At 33.8% G+C, this 14,503-nt stretch overlaps 1 protein-coding gene across 1 annotated transcript in view; it reads left to right on the top strand.

The window, feature by feature from the left end:
• The first annotated feature begins 412 nt into the window (after positions 1-412).
• Positions 413-14,503, top strand: part of LOC133175413 (biorientation of chromosomes in cell division protein 1-like 1) — a 40,444-nt gene continuing 26,353 nt past the window's right edge. The window contains exons 1-2 of the mRNA XM_061310520.1: positions 413-587; positions 1,946-3,050. Of these exons, the coding sequence (XP_061166504.1) occupies positions 450-587; positions 1,946-3,050 (1,243 nt within the window). The 5' untranslated portion in view covers positions 413-449. The remainder of the gene's footprint in view (positions 588-1,945; positions 3,051-14,503) is intronic.

Raw genomic sequence — 14,503 nt, 5'->3', positions numbered from 1 at the left:
AAGGGGAAAAGGGATATAAGGTATTATATATATATATATTTATCATCCTCACGGAAAGTACGAAAAGTTTATTTTTAGAAGCAAATCGGGAATTTTAAGGGGGGAGGGGAAAAGGGTATCTTTTTACACGAAATTTGAGGGCTGGTTACACATCTAGTTTTCAGCAAAGCTCACATAACTCATTCATGATCAAGTATTTTTCACTAAATGTCGTGGAAACTGACGAATTTATCCGTTCCAAGTTATATGAAATGTTCCAAAGCAGTCGTGAAAATTGAAAATTTAAAAATCTGTTGGGGGAGGGAGGGTAGGCCTATGAATTAATTATCAAGATGCATACCTTAAATTCGAGAACTTTTTTTTTTTTCAAATTTCGCGCGCCTGAAACATTCTCGCGATTCCCGAGGTTTGTTCTTGGAGACGAATTTCCAAAATGGCTTCTCGATAAAATGGATAACGACGCCGAAAATGTGGAGGAAAACGAAAAGTATTCATTTCTCCTTGCTTCGGCAATAAGAAACGAAGACCCAGAGCAATTTTTCAGCATTTACGATTCAATATTGCCAAAAAATCTCCCTGACACTCAGGTAAACACACTTTTTATACTCTGAAAGAGAAAATTTACGTCTTGCTGTTCTTCACCTCTCGATAGAAAAAAAAGGAGAGCAAATACTCAAAACAATGAATTTGAATAATGCGGTATTTAATCTGATTTTTTGCTAAATTTTCATATTTATAATTTTTTTACTCAACGTTTAAACAAACGTCGGAACGAGAACAACAAATCGGAGTGATCTCCCTTTCACTGTGAAATTTGCAAACATTTGCGTGGGCCTGACCTGTGTACATATTTATTAGGTGTAGCCGAATAACAAATTGTTAACCCGTAGCCGTACATGACGTGTCTGGAATATTCGTCTTTGTCGTAGAAATATGTTACAACGCCTTTTATAACATAAAAGCGTCCAAAATGACTCCATTTCAGTTGAAACCGTAAGTGCTTAGCTGCAGTGTAAGTAGGGCAAAATTTTCAAGGTAGGCGGCAGTGTATCCAACATGTCTGCACCCATGTTGAAAGCTCTCAAATATGGAGACCACATAATTCTGACCACATGGCCCCACAACAGTTATTTTAAGTCATATTTGTAAAAATTTCAAGAAGTTTATGTAAATGCATGTACAGAAATTTCATGCTGCTAAATTAAGGTCATGGAAAGATGACGCCCCCCCCCCCTTTCCGAATTTGAACAAGTTGTCTATACTGCATGCTTGTTATGAGAAATGTTGGTATTTATGACACCACTTTCATTACAAATGTACATTAAATAAATGGTAATATTAGTATTATAGTATATGTATATATGTATACACAAGACTACTGTAAAACAACAAAGCAATCTTACTATATGTTAGGTTTATTGTAGCCTGTTGCTTTTACTATAAACATGATAAGTGACATAAACAATGAAACAATGTGTACACATAGTTGTCTAGATCTATGATGCATTAATTAGCAGTCATTTGATGTTTAAAAGAGTTACATAGGCAGATAAGATTGACTTTTGCAGAGGAAATTCAGACTAGTACTTGAAATAAAAATTTTGGACAGACTGCACAACAGAATTTTTATTGTGAAGAATATTAACACATTTTTTATGGCTAAGCTTAGCATCAAGAATTAAGTTTTAAGTATATGCAGGGTTGTCCCTAAGACCCGGGGGCCAGGGAATTTCCCTGCCTATTATGTCTTAATCACCCGATTATTCTGGTAACCCCCCTCAACCCAATGTTAGGGGAGGAACTCCAGACCCCTTCTACTTTTTAAATGCCCCCTGTTATTTAAAGTCTTAGGGACAACCCTGATATGCATTTAACTATAAAGTTTATTTTGTAGATAATTGAGGGTAAACAGCCCATCAATGTATTCATTTTTTGTCTTTTTCAGTTAGAGTTGATTAAAAGCAGGGCACGTGATATAGCTGATTATCCAGAAGACGAATTCAGTGCTTTAGTGCTGAGAGCCCGCAACTTTAGCCTGGCAAAGAACAGGGACAAAATGTCCTATGATGTGACTGCCACCGGAATGTATAAAACGGAGGACAGACCATCAAGTGAGGATAATGATGACGACTTAGACAGGGTTCAGCTTCGCCCATTTGGTGGTTGTCCAATGTCATACCAGTCCCCATCTTACAGCAGACGCCAAGAGTCTTGTATCATAGACATGGAACAAGTTGATAAACGCACTGACAATGATTCTGGTATCTGTAATTCTAGTAAGACAACCACCAGTGTGGGCAGTTACTCTGAACATGAGGATAGTGAAGGTGATGAGCGAGGGTGTTTTGACTACTACCCATCTACCGTCAAAATCACACCAACAACAACATATCACCTGGACTATGATGAAGCTCACGAGGTAGATTCTGATAAAAATGACATTGAATCACCGCAGAGTGGTAAAGGCAGTGATAGTGAACCAACATTTCAGGGAGTTCAGATGAGGACTTATTCTCGCCGAACCGTTCCCAATGATGAGGATGACTTTGAAACTGATGATGATAGTGACTCTGATTCCAGAGATCTGCACCAGAGACTCTATGCCAGAAGTGACAGAAAACGTCATCAAAACTACTACACACCAATGACTCGTGAAAGTTGTGAGGATTATGAAAACTTTAGTACCTCAACTTTCTCCTTTGAAAACAGTCAGAGGGCCCTTAAAGAAAGATCGGGGTCTTCCCTACGTGATGTTGACGATCAGATTAATTTTCCTATGTATAGCAGACATTCCCCTTTCATTGGCAGCACTAGTAGTGAACATGTACGAATTGAGAAAAAGAGTTTTCATCGTGGAGAATATGGGAGTGATCCCCCCTTTGGCCAGGGGCTGGACCAGCTTAATAAGGTGGGGAGTTCTATTGGAGAACTGATCTCTAGTACCAAGCACACAGTAGATGGTATGCCTGAGGGACGACGTATTTCACAAAGCCCAGATCTTGCTGCTGAGGATGGAAAAAAGAAGAAGAAAAAGAAAAGAGGTTCTAAAGGTATGTTTTGTATTGCCAATTGTAGAAGCCTGCATCTACATTTTTTGATATAATTTCGTTAATTTGTTTATCATTGCCTTTTTGACAGACTACATAGCTTTTATGTGTAAGCTGCCTTGGTTACAGCTAAACAGATGATATCATAAAACTCGATATCAGTTGCAGTGAATGTGAAAGTTTTATTTTTTGCATAGACAGGGCATTCAGTTCTATTGTAATGTTCAATGACTATCATAGGACCAAAACATTTTCTTTCTGACCAATAAAAAATTCAACACCTGTGTAGGTATAAAAAAAACTTTGTGTTCACTGCCATAACTAAGCAGTAAAAGTGGTACCATAACTAAGCAGTAAAAGTGGTACCAACGACATCCTCACAATGTCAAGGTTTTGTGATTTCGGAACTCCACACAAACCCTTGACATAAGTCGTTATTTAAAAGTTGGGCTTGCGGTTACACATGACATAATGGGTAATTATAAACTAACCAATGAGAATTATTCTTCAAATCTGTCGTTATCAAATTGCTCAACTCAAGAGCATATCTTTTGTGATTGTAAGGAGGACGATCTTCAAAATCCCCGATGTTAATCATTTAAAGTAACTAGTCACAAATTCTACAATTTTGACACTTTCCATTTTAAAATCGAGTCATATTTGTTTCCAAAACTTACCAATAATAAAAGCTGTTTTGTGATTGGTTCCAGTCCTAGACCAGGAACACAGAGCTCCAGATAAGGTGCGTATTTGCAAAAATACGCATTGAATTATACAAAATACGCATTGAAAATTAAAACTGGGCGTACAGTTATGCATTAGCAATCGTAAATAAGCATTACACTACGAAAATACTCGTACGGCGGATTGAATAATACAAGTACGACTTAGCTAATGATATGAATTGAGGTTAGCTCAGTGTTTGATTTTTTTTTCAAAATGAGGTAAATAATTTAAAAGCGTTTCAATAACTAGGACTATTCTATGTTATGGCGACGACGATTTCCAGTTCGGGAGAAAGAATTCAATGATTTAGGTTAAAATCGATTTCTTTATTTAGAAAAACTACGCACTAGGCATAGTTACTTTTAAGCACACAAAAGCTTGTGTCGTCTATGTAAGACGATATTGTAACAAGCGTATAAGTAATAGAAAACAGTGTTAGAAAACAATGGCTAATTGGAGAAAAAAGAGTCCTAGTTGGAGAAAAAAGTTTATACTGTAATGTTATGAAAGAGTACACTATGTGTAAAAAAAAAAAAAAAAAAAAAAAAAAAAAAAAAAAAGCAGTGAAGACCAGATTAAGACCATATCGAAAAAAAACGAGCTCTGCTTAAATTCAAGACCAATTAAATAAACTGCTGTAGAGAGACATTACGCATAATATGTATTTGAATTTAATGATAAAGAGTTCTCTTAGATTCTCTAGAGGTCTCTATGGTTCTTTGTTTAGTAGGACGGTTACACAAGGATTGTACATAACGATTTTATGATGGCTTCATTGACAATTTCTGATTTCTTTCGTTATTTTTTTTTTCTCGATTTACTCTTGACTTGCTACGATATCATCTTAAATGGAGAAAAAAATTATGTGTCTATGGTTACTTTCCCTACTGTATGATCTTCCATGTCAAAAAAAAAGTTTCTCAGGTTTAGCAAAAATCTTGTTGGCATTTTTAAAATTTTATTTAAATAAATCCAGGAACTGCTGTAGTTTTTTCTTTCCTCTTTTAAAATACCTTGATTTCGATAACAAACTCAAAATTACAATAGATTTCAAAACATTAATATATTAAAGAAATACTCTCAAATCATTTTGCTGAATATGAAAATCTGCATTGATTTGAAAATCAGGGAGTAAATACACTTTTGGATTAAAAATTATCTGGAGCTCTGAGGAACAAATGAAATAGTAGTTTTCTAGCCCAACTTTTAAATAGCGACTTATGTCAAGGGTTTGTGTGGAGTTCCGAAATCACAAAACCTTGACATTGTGAGGATGTACCAATGAAGAAATTTCATTTTTTATTGCATCTTTTTTATTCCTTAAGAGTGCATTTAGATTGAACCTTATTACTAGGTGGAATTCACAACCAGTTCATATTCAACATGATGGTAATTCATGGGGTACTTCGTTTCATATGTATTCAAACATGTACTGGAAAGCTATTTTTTAGCCAGCGATTTTTTTTCTATTTACTGGGAATGGATCCGGTACCAATTGGATTGGGAAAAATAGTTTTGAAATAAAACATCAAAACAAAGAGGAATTTTCTGTCATGTCAACAAATGAAATTTATTTTGCATTTATTCTACATGTTCTAACCTCATTACCTATTAATCCACACTTTAAAGAATGATAAAGGAATATTCATTGTTTTACATATTAATGTCCCTTATTTTCACGCTTTCAAGTTGTCAAAAATGTAAGACACTAGCATGACAACGCTGTCAACAACACGCATACTGCCATATTACCACTGACATACATGTTAAAGGGTTTTTATCACACGTGTCTCAAAATTTTTTGATATGACAAAGTTTACATGTTATGAAAATCATATATTTGAAAATCTTTGCTAGAAAATTAATATTGTTGATGTTTCAGCGATTCAAAGTTTGAATTTCTCAATATGCATATTTTGATCGACGATGCTATGCGCCATTGCTCAGATGTCATAGGTGTCAATCCTGGTCCAGCAAAGTACTTATTGTGTATAAAAATGGCTCATTTGTTATGTCTATTAAACCTGTTAGTAAATAAATAAGTGATAATTGGATAATTAACAGCTAGTAAGGTTTAATTTGTGGCTTTAGGATGCACAAATGCGTACAAAAAAGGTTTTAGGAAGACTTTTTTCACATTTCCAGGACTTGGTCGAGAAGTGAAAGGGGTTCCTTTTTTCTGCAATCGCAAGGGCTTTGTCTCCATTCAAAACAATTGTTTATGCCCTATCACAATTTTTTTCTGTATTATAAAATATTTTTAAGGACATGGTATCTTTTTAAAACAGAAAAAATACTCAACACATATTTTTTAAAGTCTCACAGAATGTAGTATATGCTAATACATGTATAGGAATGTTGTGAACTTTGTAATGGAGTATGGCGCCATTAAACACTGTTGAAGAAATGTCATTTCTATTACATGATATTCACTGGAACAGATAGAAGATATATAGGATTTATTTATATATAGTTTATTAAAATAATGAAGAAGTTGAATTTAAAATTCTCGTCTTTATAAATATTTATGGAGTCCAACTTTCTATTTAGTCGGAAGTTCTGAGTTGTCAACGGCTTCGTCTTCGGTGTCCTTTCCTATTGTCGGCATATTTTTCTTGGTTATTTCTCTCATACATAAAAGATTGACCGTCCATAACTAAAAGAATGTCGTCGATGTGAAAATTTCCACCGACCTTAGGCCAAAAAAAATAATAGTCTTGTTTCCTGCTACCAGCCTGAAAAAAATAGGGTAGGTAGGTAGGAAAATTGTTTTATTTTATTTTTAGTTTATTTTATTTTATTTTATTTTTAGTTTATTTTTTTTCGACAACATTTCCTGGATATGAACTAATAAAAGATAAAATTAAACATGTCACAGGTCAATATTGTCTTTCAAAATCAAATTTCATGTCTTTTTATGCACAACTCAAGTGGTACTTTATGAAAGTCCATATTTAAAACAAGAATTTCATGAAATGCTTGTTTTGTGTCAACACGGAAAACAATTACAGTGATAGAACGATGAAATTCCGGAAATTCTCGATTTTTTTTCTTCCAAAACTTAAAAAAAAACTTTAGGGTCAGGTGCCAAAAAATAGGGTAGGACGGGTAGCAGGAAACGAGACTTTTTTTTTTTTTGCCTTATTGTGTAGTGTGTATTTTTTAACGCCAAAATCTATTTGATATTTTTTTTCTTACGATAAGCTTTAGGAGTTCTAATTGACCATTGACACCTATGATGTTTCAGTACCACATGACCCTTATCTAATTAGTGGAGATTTTACTTCGAGAACTCACCTAATTATGACTGTTTTCAAAGTTTTTTCATGATTAAACGATAATTATATGTTTCAAGAATATAATAGTGTTTCATTTTTAAAAAAAAGATAAATATGTGATAAAAACCCTTTAACCTACTATGATTAAAAAGAGGGAGATTCAGACCTCAAAAGAGGTAGCATTGCTTGCGTGGTTTTACGCTTCAGTTTTGAGAAGATATATATATATATATATATATATATATATATATATATATATATATATATATATATATATATATATATATATATATATGTAAATATGGCCTAAAATGACCATTGCAATAATTAAAGTCAAATATCAACTGCAATGAAGTAAACAAAAACATCATTTACATTAATTTTGCAAATAAATGTTTTTCATGCTCTTCACTATAATAGCTTTGAGTGCATGGTTGCTTTAGCCTTTAAAGTGATGTTTTGTTAATATAGCCTGGAAGAAATAATATATAAAGTTCATAAATTTAGTTGCCAAATAGAGTTAGTGATGTCATTATTCATTTCATATCTAACACTAATTCATATTTCATTAAAAAAATTGATTTCACGCGATGACCAAAATCGTAAGAAGGGATGCAAAAAGAGTAAATGAATGCTGATTCCCTTGATTACTTTTATCATCGATGTCAAAAGCTTCCACTCAGCATGCTCAGGTTCTAGAATAGTGTACCTCCCTTTCTCTTGGCTATTGACAAAATTTATCGTAAAAATGCCTTCTCTTAACCAATGTAATCTCACCTGTCGTTGTCAAACACATGCTTTGAAATCTGTTTACGATAAGGCATTTTACGATAAATTTTGTCGACAGCTAAGAAAAAGGGAGATGTAGTATTCTAGAACCTGAGTGGAAGCTTTTAAATTAAAAAATAACCCTGTATACAGTATTCATGTCTACTAAGTTCAATTCATTTTACTAGTGTTATTTTTGTAATAAACATAGAAATTTAAAATGTAAACAATGGAACTGCCAGGCCAGTTTAAGTTGAAATAAAATCTTTGAAACTGTGTATTTCTTTGGAAGAGTCCAATAACCAGAAAAAGGGAATATAGGCCCCGTTTTACAAAAGATCTTATGACTAGATCAAAATTTATGTTTTTATGCAAATAACTTTCCTTTTTACATTACTTTGAAAATGGTTTTTAATCTTTTTGAATAGAATTTAGAAAGATATTTTTATGCAAACAATTTTTAATAGAAACATAAGTATTGTAAGATTTTACAAGCAACAAAAGTTTTTGATCATAGTCGTAAGTTCTTTTGTAAAATGGGCCCATGTTATTCAATCGTATACGGTCTTGTACAAAGGAAAATTATTAATAAGAAGCTTGATTATTTTATTAATATCATTTTTCTATAACTATATACTGAGTTTAAAGAAAAACCTTGGTCTGGTAAGTAAATGCTTGGACTGATAAAATATATAGAGGATATTCAATGTTTTGTAGTTGGATATGGAATTTATTTCACGAGTGGAACAGGATTTTTTGATATTTTCACGAGTGCAAAGCACGAGTGAAAATATCAAAAAATCCTGACTCACGAGTTTATTACATTTTCTTAGATTTCCCTTTGCCTCTTTCTTATCTTAACACAGTGTCATAGGCTTTGACGTCATAGTTGAGCAGTTGAGACACTCTAGTTTAGCTATGAGATTTAAAACATTGTAACAGGGATTTTAGTAACATATTTTGGGAGAAATCTCTATAAAGATGGTTTTATTAGTTATCTTATGACAGGCCAGAAATTATTTTTACTTACTTTGATATCCTTTCACACAGTGAAGAATATCACTTTGATATCCTTTCACAGTGAGAGAATATCACTTTTATTCAATAAATAAATCACAGTATTTCATTGTTGAAAATGTAATAAACGTTTTTACAAGACTGTATTTCCTGTAAAATTTTAGACTTTCTGGTACACTGAAGTTCCTGTTTGCATGGTGTTCTGCTCATATGCAGTATTTCATTTTGAATGCAGAAAATAAATGAACAGTTTCTTGTATCAGTGCCCTGTATTACAAAATAACTTACAACAAAGGCTTAAAATTACGCAGAGTTCTAAAATCTTTCCAACTTAGTAATATTGTTTGTTATGCTTGCGTGATATTACATACCGGTATCTGAATTCTTATTCATGTTAATTGAAATCAAATTTAATCAAGGCCATGCAACAATAAAAAATGTTTTGTTTGATGTACTCCCACCAACCTGTCAAATTGCCCATACCCGAAATTTTTTTCTTTAATACCTAAATTTATTTTTTAGGTTACCTGAGTTATTCAGGTGACCTATTGCTATCTGTTTTCGTCCCTTGTCATTCATAGTCTGTTGGTTGTGAACTTTTGAACAACTTTAAGCTTCTTTTCATATACCGTTGAACCAATTTTGGTACAGAGCACTGTGGGCAAGGGGGGGGGGGGGGGGGCAAAAAATTATGAATTTCATTATCCCTGCCTTCTTGGGCCTGAGGGATTGGGCCAAAATTATCAAAATTAATGCAATCTTCAAAAATCTTCTTTACTCCTGGACATCAAGCAGTCAAACTATTGGCATGATTATAATGAGCATTTATCTCGATCTTTACAAATATTATGAAATTCCTGGTTCAGGGGTCAGGGGTTCAGGTGTTACGATGGGGGCTCTATTGATTATTAAGTGAAAATGTAGATTTTGCAGACAAACTAAGTGCATGGTTATGATGAGCAATTTTAAAGCTGAACACTACTCGTAAAAGGCATTGTTTGCCATATTTCTTGTTCATTGGTGCTATCCCCTACAACCTTTATATAAGCTGCAGACCTCTTAACAGTTCAAGGTATTTCGCTGTAGAGGTCGGACAAGTATAGATGTACATCTTTCATTCAGTGTTCGAAATAAGCATCGGCCCGTCGGTCCAGCGTCGATGTACAAACGGAAGGACTCACGAAAGGTATGACTAAATGGGTCCTTGAAATAATTTTGGGCCGACGATGATTTGCCGGGAACAAGTTAACGTCAATCACATCTTCTTGGACCTTTCTGGCGAGCTTGGAAAAATACACCGATGTTTTTCTTTATCGCTTGTTGGAAAGGCTTAAGAAGTTGCAATCGAAGTTAACATTTATTAGTTAATGCATTTTCAATAACTTTTATAAATATTTTTCCTGCATTTTAATTGGATATATTAGACAAATTAACCAATGAGCGTCTTTAAAAGAAATTGAACTGAAGATGAGTAAAACTTGTTATTTTTATCAAGATCATATCAATTCTTCTTTTCATGTGCATTTTAAATAAATACATAAGATCTGACTTTTTTTCTGCGTGGAATAAATTTACGCTAAATGTAAGCGGTTACAAACTTTCCATGGAAAATTGTCCAAACATTTTATCAACATACTGTGGCAATCTAAGAAACCTGCGTAATTCTGTACCCGCGGATTTTAAAAACAGAAATTGTAATTCCGAGGAAAAGTACGTTTAAAGTAATACAAACACATATTAAACTCATTACGTGTTATACATATGACCAAGTAAGACTGTGTGACGATTAATGATTTACTGTTTCATATTGTTAATACTTGCAAGTTGTAGATACCCTTTATTAAATTGACATATTTCATATGAAGCGATAAACTTACCGATATCATCAATACGTAAAAGTTTATTTTCCCAAATCTTTGATGATATTATTTTTTGGCCTACGCTGCCCTGGAAGGACTTGTGTAGTCCCTTTATCTGTGGGTCCTTTGGACCCGTAGAAAATAATTCTGAATTTCGAACACTGCTTACATTGCCTTGTTGCTCAGTCGCAATGAAATTATCAAATTGTATGCACTTTTTCTGAGCCAGGAGAAAAGTGACATGAAATATGGAAGTCAATACATTATTTACAAACAGAAAATGCACATAAAAACAAGGAATAAACTCATTAAATCTAAGACCATGAAAGGAATATTACACATCGGCCACGTGTTTCAAGTGTGTAATCGGGTGTAACAAGTCAAAGGGTTTATATACCTATGTAATGGTGCCTATTTATGAGTAGTGTTCAGCTATAAGTAATTCAAAGATAAAAACATTGTTATTTGACATTGCTTCTTGTTTGACTCACCAGGAATCCCCTGAAAATTCCAAGTTTAGCCTTACTGACACTGAAATTCTCAATTCTGTCAGGGCCCTAGACCCAAAGTTCTAATAATACATTTTCTTGTATGATATACAGACATAAGGGCTGGATTTGTTTATCAATCATCCTCACAACGTCAGGGGTCCTGTGTCACCGCATTGCATTGTTGACAAATTTCATTTGTTTTATTTGGGCTTGCTTCTCTCATTGAGAAGCACCAATCAAATTGAAGTAGACAGATAATGTAAACAGAAAGGAATCAGTTGACACCTAAAATGCAGGTGTAACACATTGTTAATCACCAAAAGGCTTAATGTGATTGGTTGATAGATTAAAAAAACAAATCAAGATTTGTAATTAGGGCCTCGCAAGGATTTGCGGGTGCCCTATAGTAATCACTCTGTCTGTCTGTCCGTCTGTCATTAACCCGTCCACAAATTTTCTGTTTTTTTCTAATAACTTTTTTTGTAGTTGACCAATTAAGTTCAAACTTGGTATGTTGGTTGAAGAGGCAGTAAGACATATTTTGATGCTAAGTTTGGTTCTCTATGTCATCCAGTTTGGAGCTGGGGTGGGGGTACCCCTGGGGTGGTGGGGTAGATTCCTTAACTTTACATTAGAATAAATGCCAGGGCAAAGAGAGATAACTGCTGAGAATGTTTGGATTGTAAACTATGAAAGCTGCAACTAGTCCCATGGGATTAATTAACTTTCCTCTTGAAGAAAATCCAAAGCATTATCTGTTTCTGTCAAATTGAGATTAATTAACACCTCTGTCTGCAAATGAAGTTTATTTTGAAGTTGAGGTCAATTCTGAATGATGTTTACATTCTCTGAAATGTGGATTTAAATAATGTTCATACTTTATATTGGTAAAATATACAATGAGTTATGATTTTATTGAATTCTAAAAACAAGATATACATAAAGATATGTTTTTTTTTTATTTTTTTGTTTTTATTTATTTATTTTATTTATTTATTCATTTTTTTTTGCCTGCCGTTGTAAATTCAAGAATACTATAAATTTTAATGGGTAGTCCAATAATAAACTCATTCTATCGTTACTGAAAGATTTCTTATTGTAAACTTGGAAGAAAAGGATAAGAGAGCAGTACAATTAATCCCTTGGGATTAATTATCTTGTCTTGGGCAGAAAATTTTCCAGGCTTATCTTTATTTGTCACTTTAAGATAAATTAACCTTTGTCTGCAACTGATGTTTGTTTTGAAGTTAAGGTCAAGCCTGGGTGATTTTGAAAACACATGCTTTATTATTGTTTGAATATACATTTAACTGAGTTATTATAGATATGATGTGTTTTACTGCCTTATGTAAATACAGGGATACTCTTTAAAGGTTGTTGGATATTTATGAATTATCTTGAAATTTTAATTTTATAAATACAGTTGTTATTGCATATTCTTCTTCATATATTTTTGAATTTTTGTAATCAATTAAAATTCTTATTCTGTAAGCTGCACTCTTATATTTCTACCCCTCGGCGGGGCCCTTGCTGACTGGTCAGTTTTCTAGTTTTCCCTAAAGACGTCGCTGCAATCAGCCCACAAGATATTAAATGAAAACTGTCAGGGGCTGAGGGGTCTATGTACATGTACTTTACAATAGACCTTTCCCAATAATTTTCTAAGATATTCTTAATTTAAAACCACAGTACCATCATAAAATCAGCATTCATTATCAAGTATTTTGAGTAGATATCAAATGATGAATGATAAGTTACATATGCCCTCAGGCCAAATAAAAAAATATGTGTGGTTCCGGTTACCCAACCGTCCCTATTTTATACCCCCGACCCTAAACTTTTTTTTTGACAATTTGCAAATTTCCGGAATTTTCCCTGATTTCCCTCATTGGCTGTGGTATTAGTTTTAGTTTCAGCAATGGTGGCCTTCTTTGACAACATCGTTTCAACATGCAGTACAAGTGTTTTGTCAGTTACAAATGTCACCACCTGAAAGAAAGCAATAGTATTATCTCACCAATATCACCAATAGTTAATTCAAGAACATTCAATGATATTTTTGACTTTTATTATATTTAAAAAAAAAAAAAACAAAACCCTACCTACCTACCCTAATTTGTTTGGAGGTGTAACCGGAACCACACATATTTTTTTATTTGGCCTCACCAAACAACTTAATCCATCAGAAAGGCTACTGTTTGAGTACTGTATATATGAGCAGCTGTAAATATGTTTTAGGTTGATATCAAACTTTTTTTTATGCCCCCGGATCGAAAGATCCAGGGGGTATATTGTTTTTGTCCTGTCTGTCTGTTTGTCCGTTTGTCTGTTGTCAACTTTAACCTTGCCCATAACTTTTGATTGGTTGGAGCTATGACTTTCATATTTCACATGTGTATTCCTTGTGATAAGACCTTTCTTTGGGTACCATCATATTTGACCTTTTGACCTTGACCTTGGAGTTTGACCCACTTTTGCAAAATTTTATGCTAGGGCTTTCATACTTCACATATGTAATCCTTGTGACAAGACCTTCCTTTGGATACCAACCACTTTGACCTTGACCTTGACGTTTTACTTAGTTTTTAAAAACTTTAACCTTCGCCATAACTTTGGAACAGTTGCAGCTAGGTCGTTCAAATTTCACAGGTAAATTCCTCGAGACAAGACCTTTCTTTGGGTACCAACATTTTTTATCTTTTGGCCTGGATTTTGACTTGCATTTGAGAAACTTTAACCTTCACCATAAGCTGCCATACGGGGGCATCAGTGTTTCACAAACACATCTTGTTTTAAAATAATTTTTTATGTGCTTATCATTGAATCTGTGGGGGAAGTTTGAGGGAAAAAAGGGGGGGGGGGTGTTAATAGAGATACACATGCAAGTCTGTCCATGCATCCCACTTGAGAGCAATAGAAGGCGTGGCCTCTAATTAAAAATAAATGTTTTCATGAATACAGTAAAACTTGTTATACCCCTGCTCCGAAGGAGAGGGGGGTATACTGTTTTACCCTTGTGTGTCTGTCTGTCTGTCCATAATTGATTTTTTGTCACAGTTTTCTCAGCAACTACTAATCGCAGATGCTTGAAATTTTAGCACACACTTTGTTGAGGCATGCCATATAGTGGGATTAATTTTTGTACGAATCTGATGTCAACTTCCTGTTTATCCATACGTCTGTCCGTACCATACATAACAAATTTTGGTCGCAGTTTTCTCAGCAACTACTGGTGCAGATGCTTGAAATTTTAGCACATCCTTTGTTTAGGCATGCCATATGGTGGGATTAATTTTTGTACAAATCCGATGTCAACT

Source organism: Saccostrea echinata, unplaced genomic scaffold (genome assembly GCF_033153115.1).
Source record: "Saccostrea echinata isolate AGI-Se365-2 ecotype Australia unplaced genomic scaffold, CSIRO_AGI_Sech_v1 ptg000062l, whole genome shotgun sequence".
Lineage (NCBI taxonomy): Eukaryota > Metazoa > Mollusca > Bivalvia > Ostreida > Ostreidae > Saccostrea > Saccostrea echinata.
The sequence above is the reverse complement of the archived record's forward strand: the minus strand, read 5'-3'. Positions and strand labels throughout refer to the sequence as shown.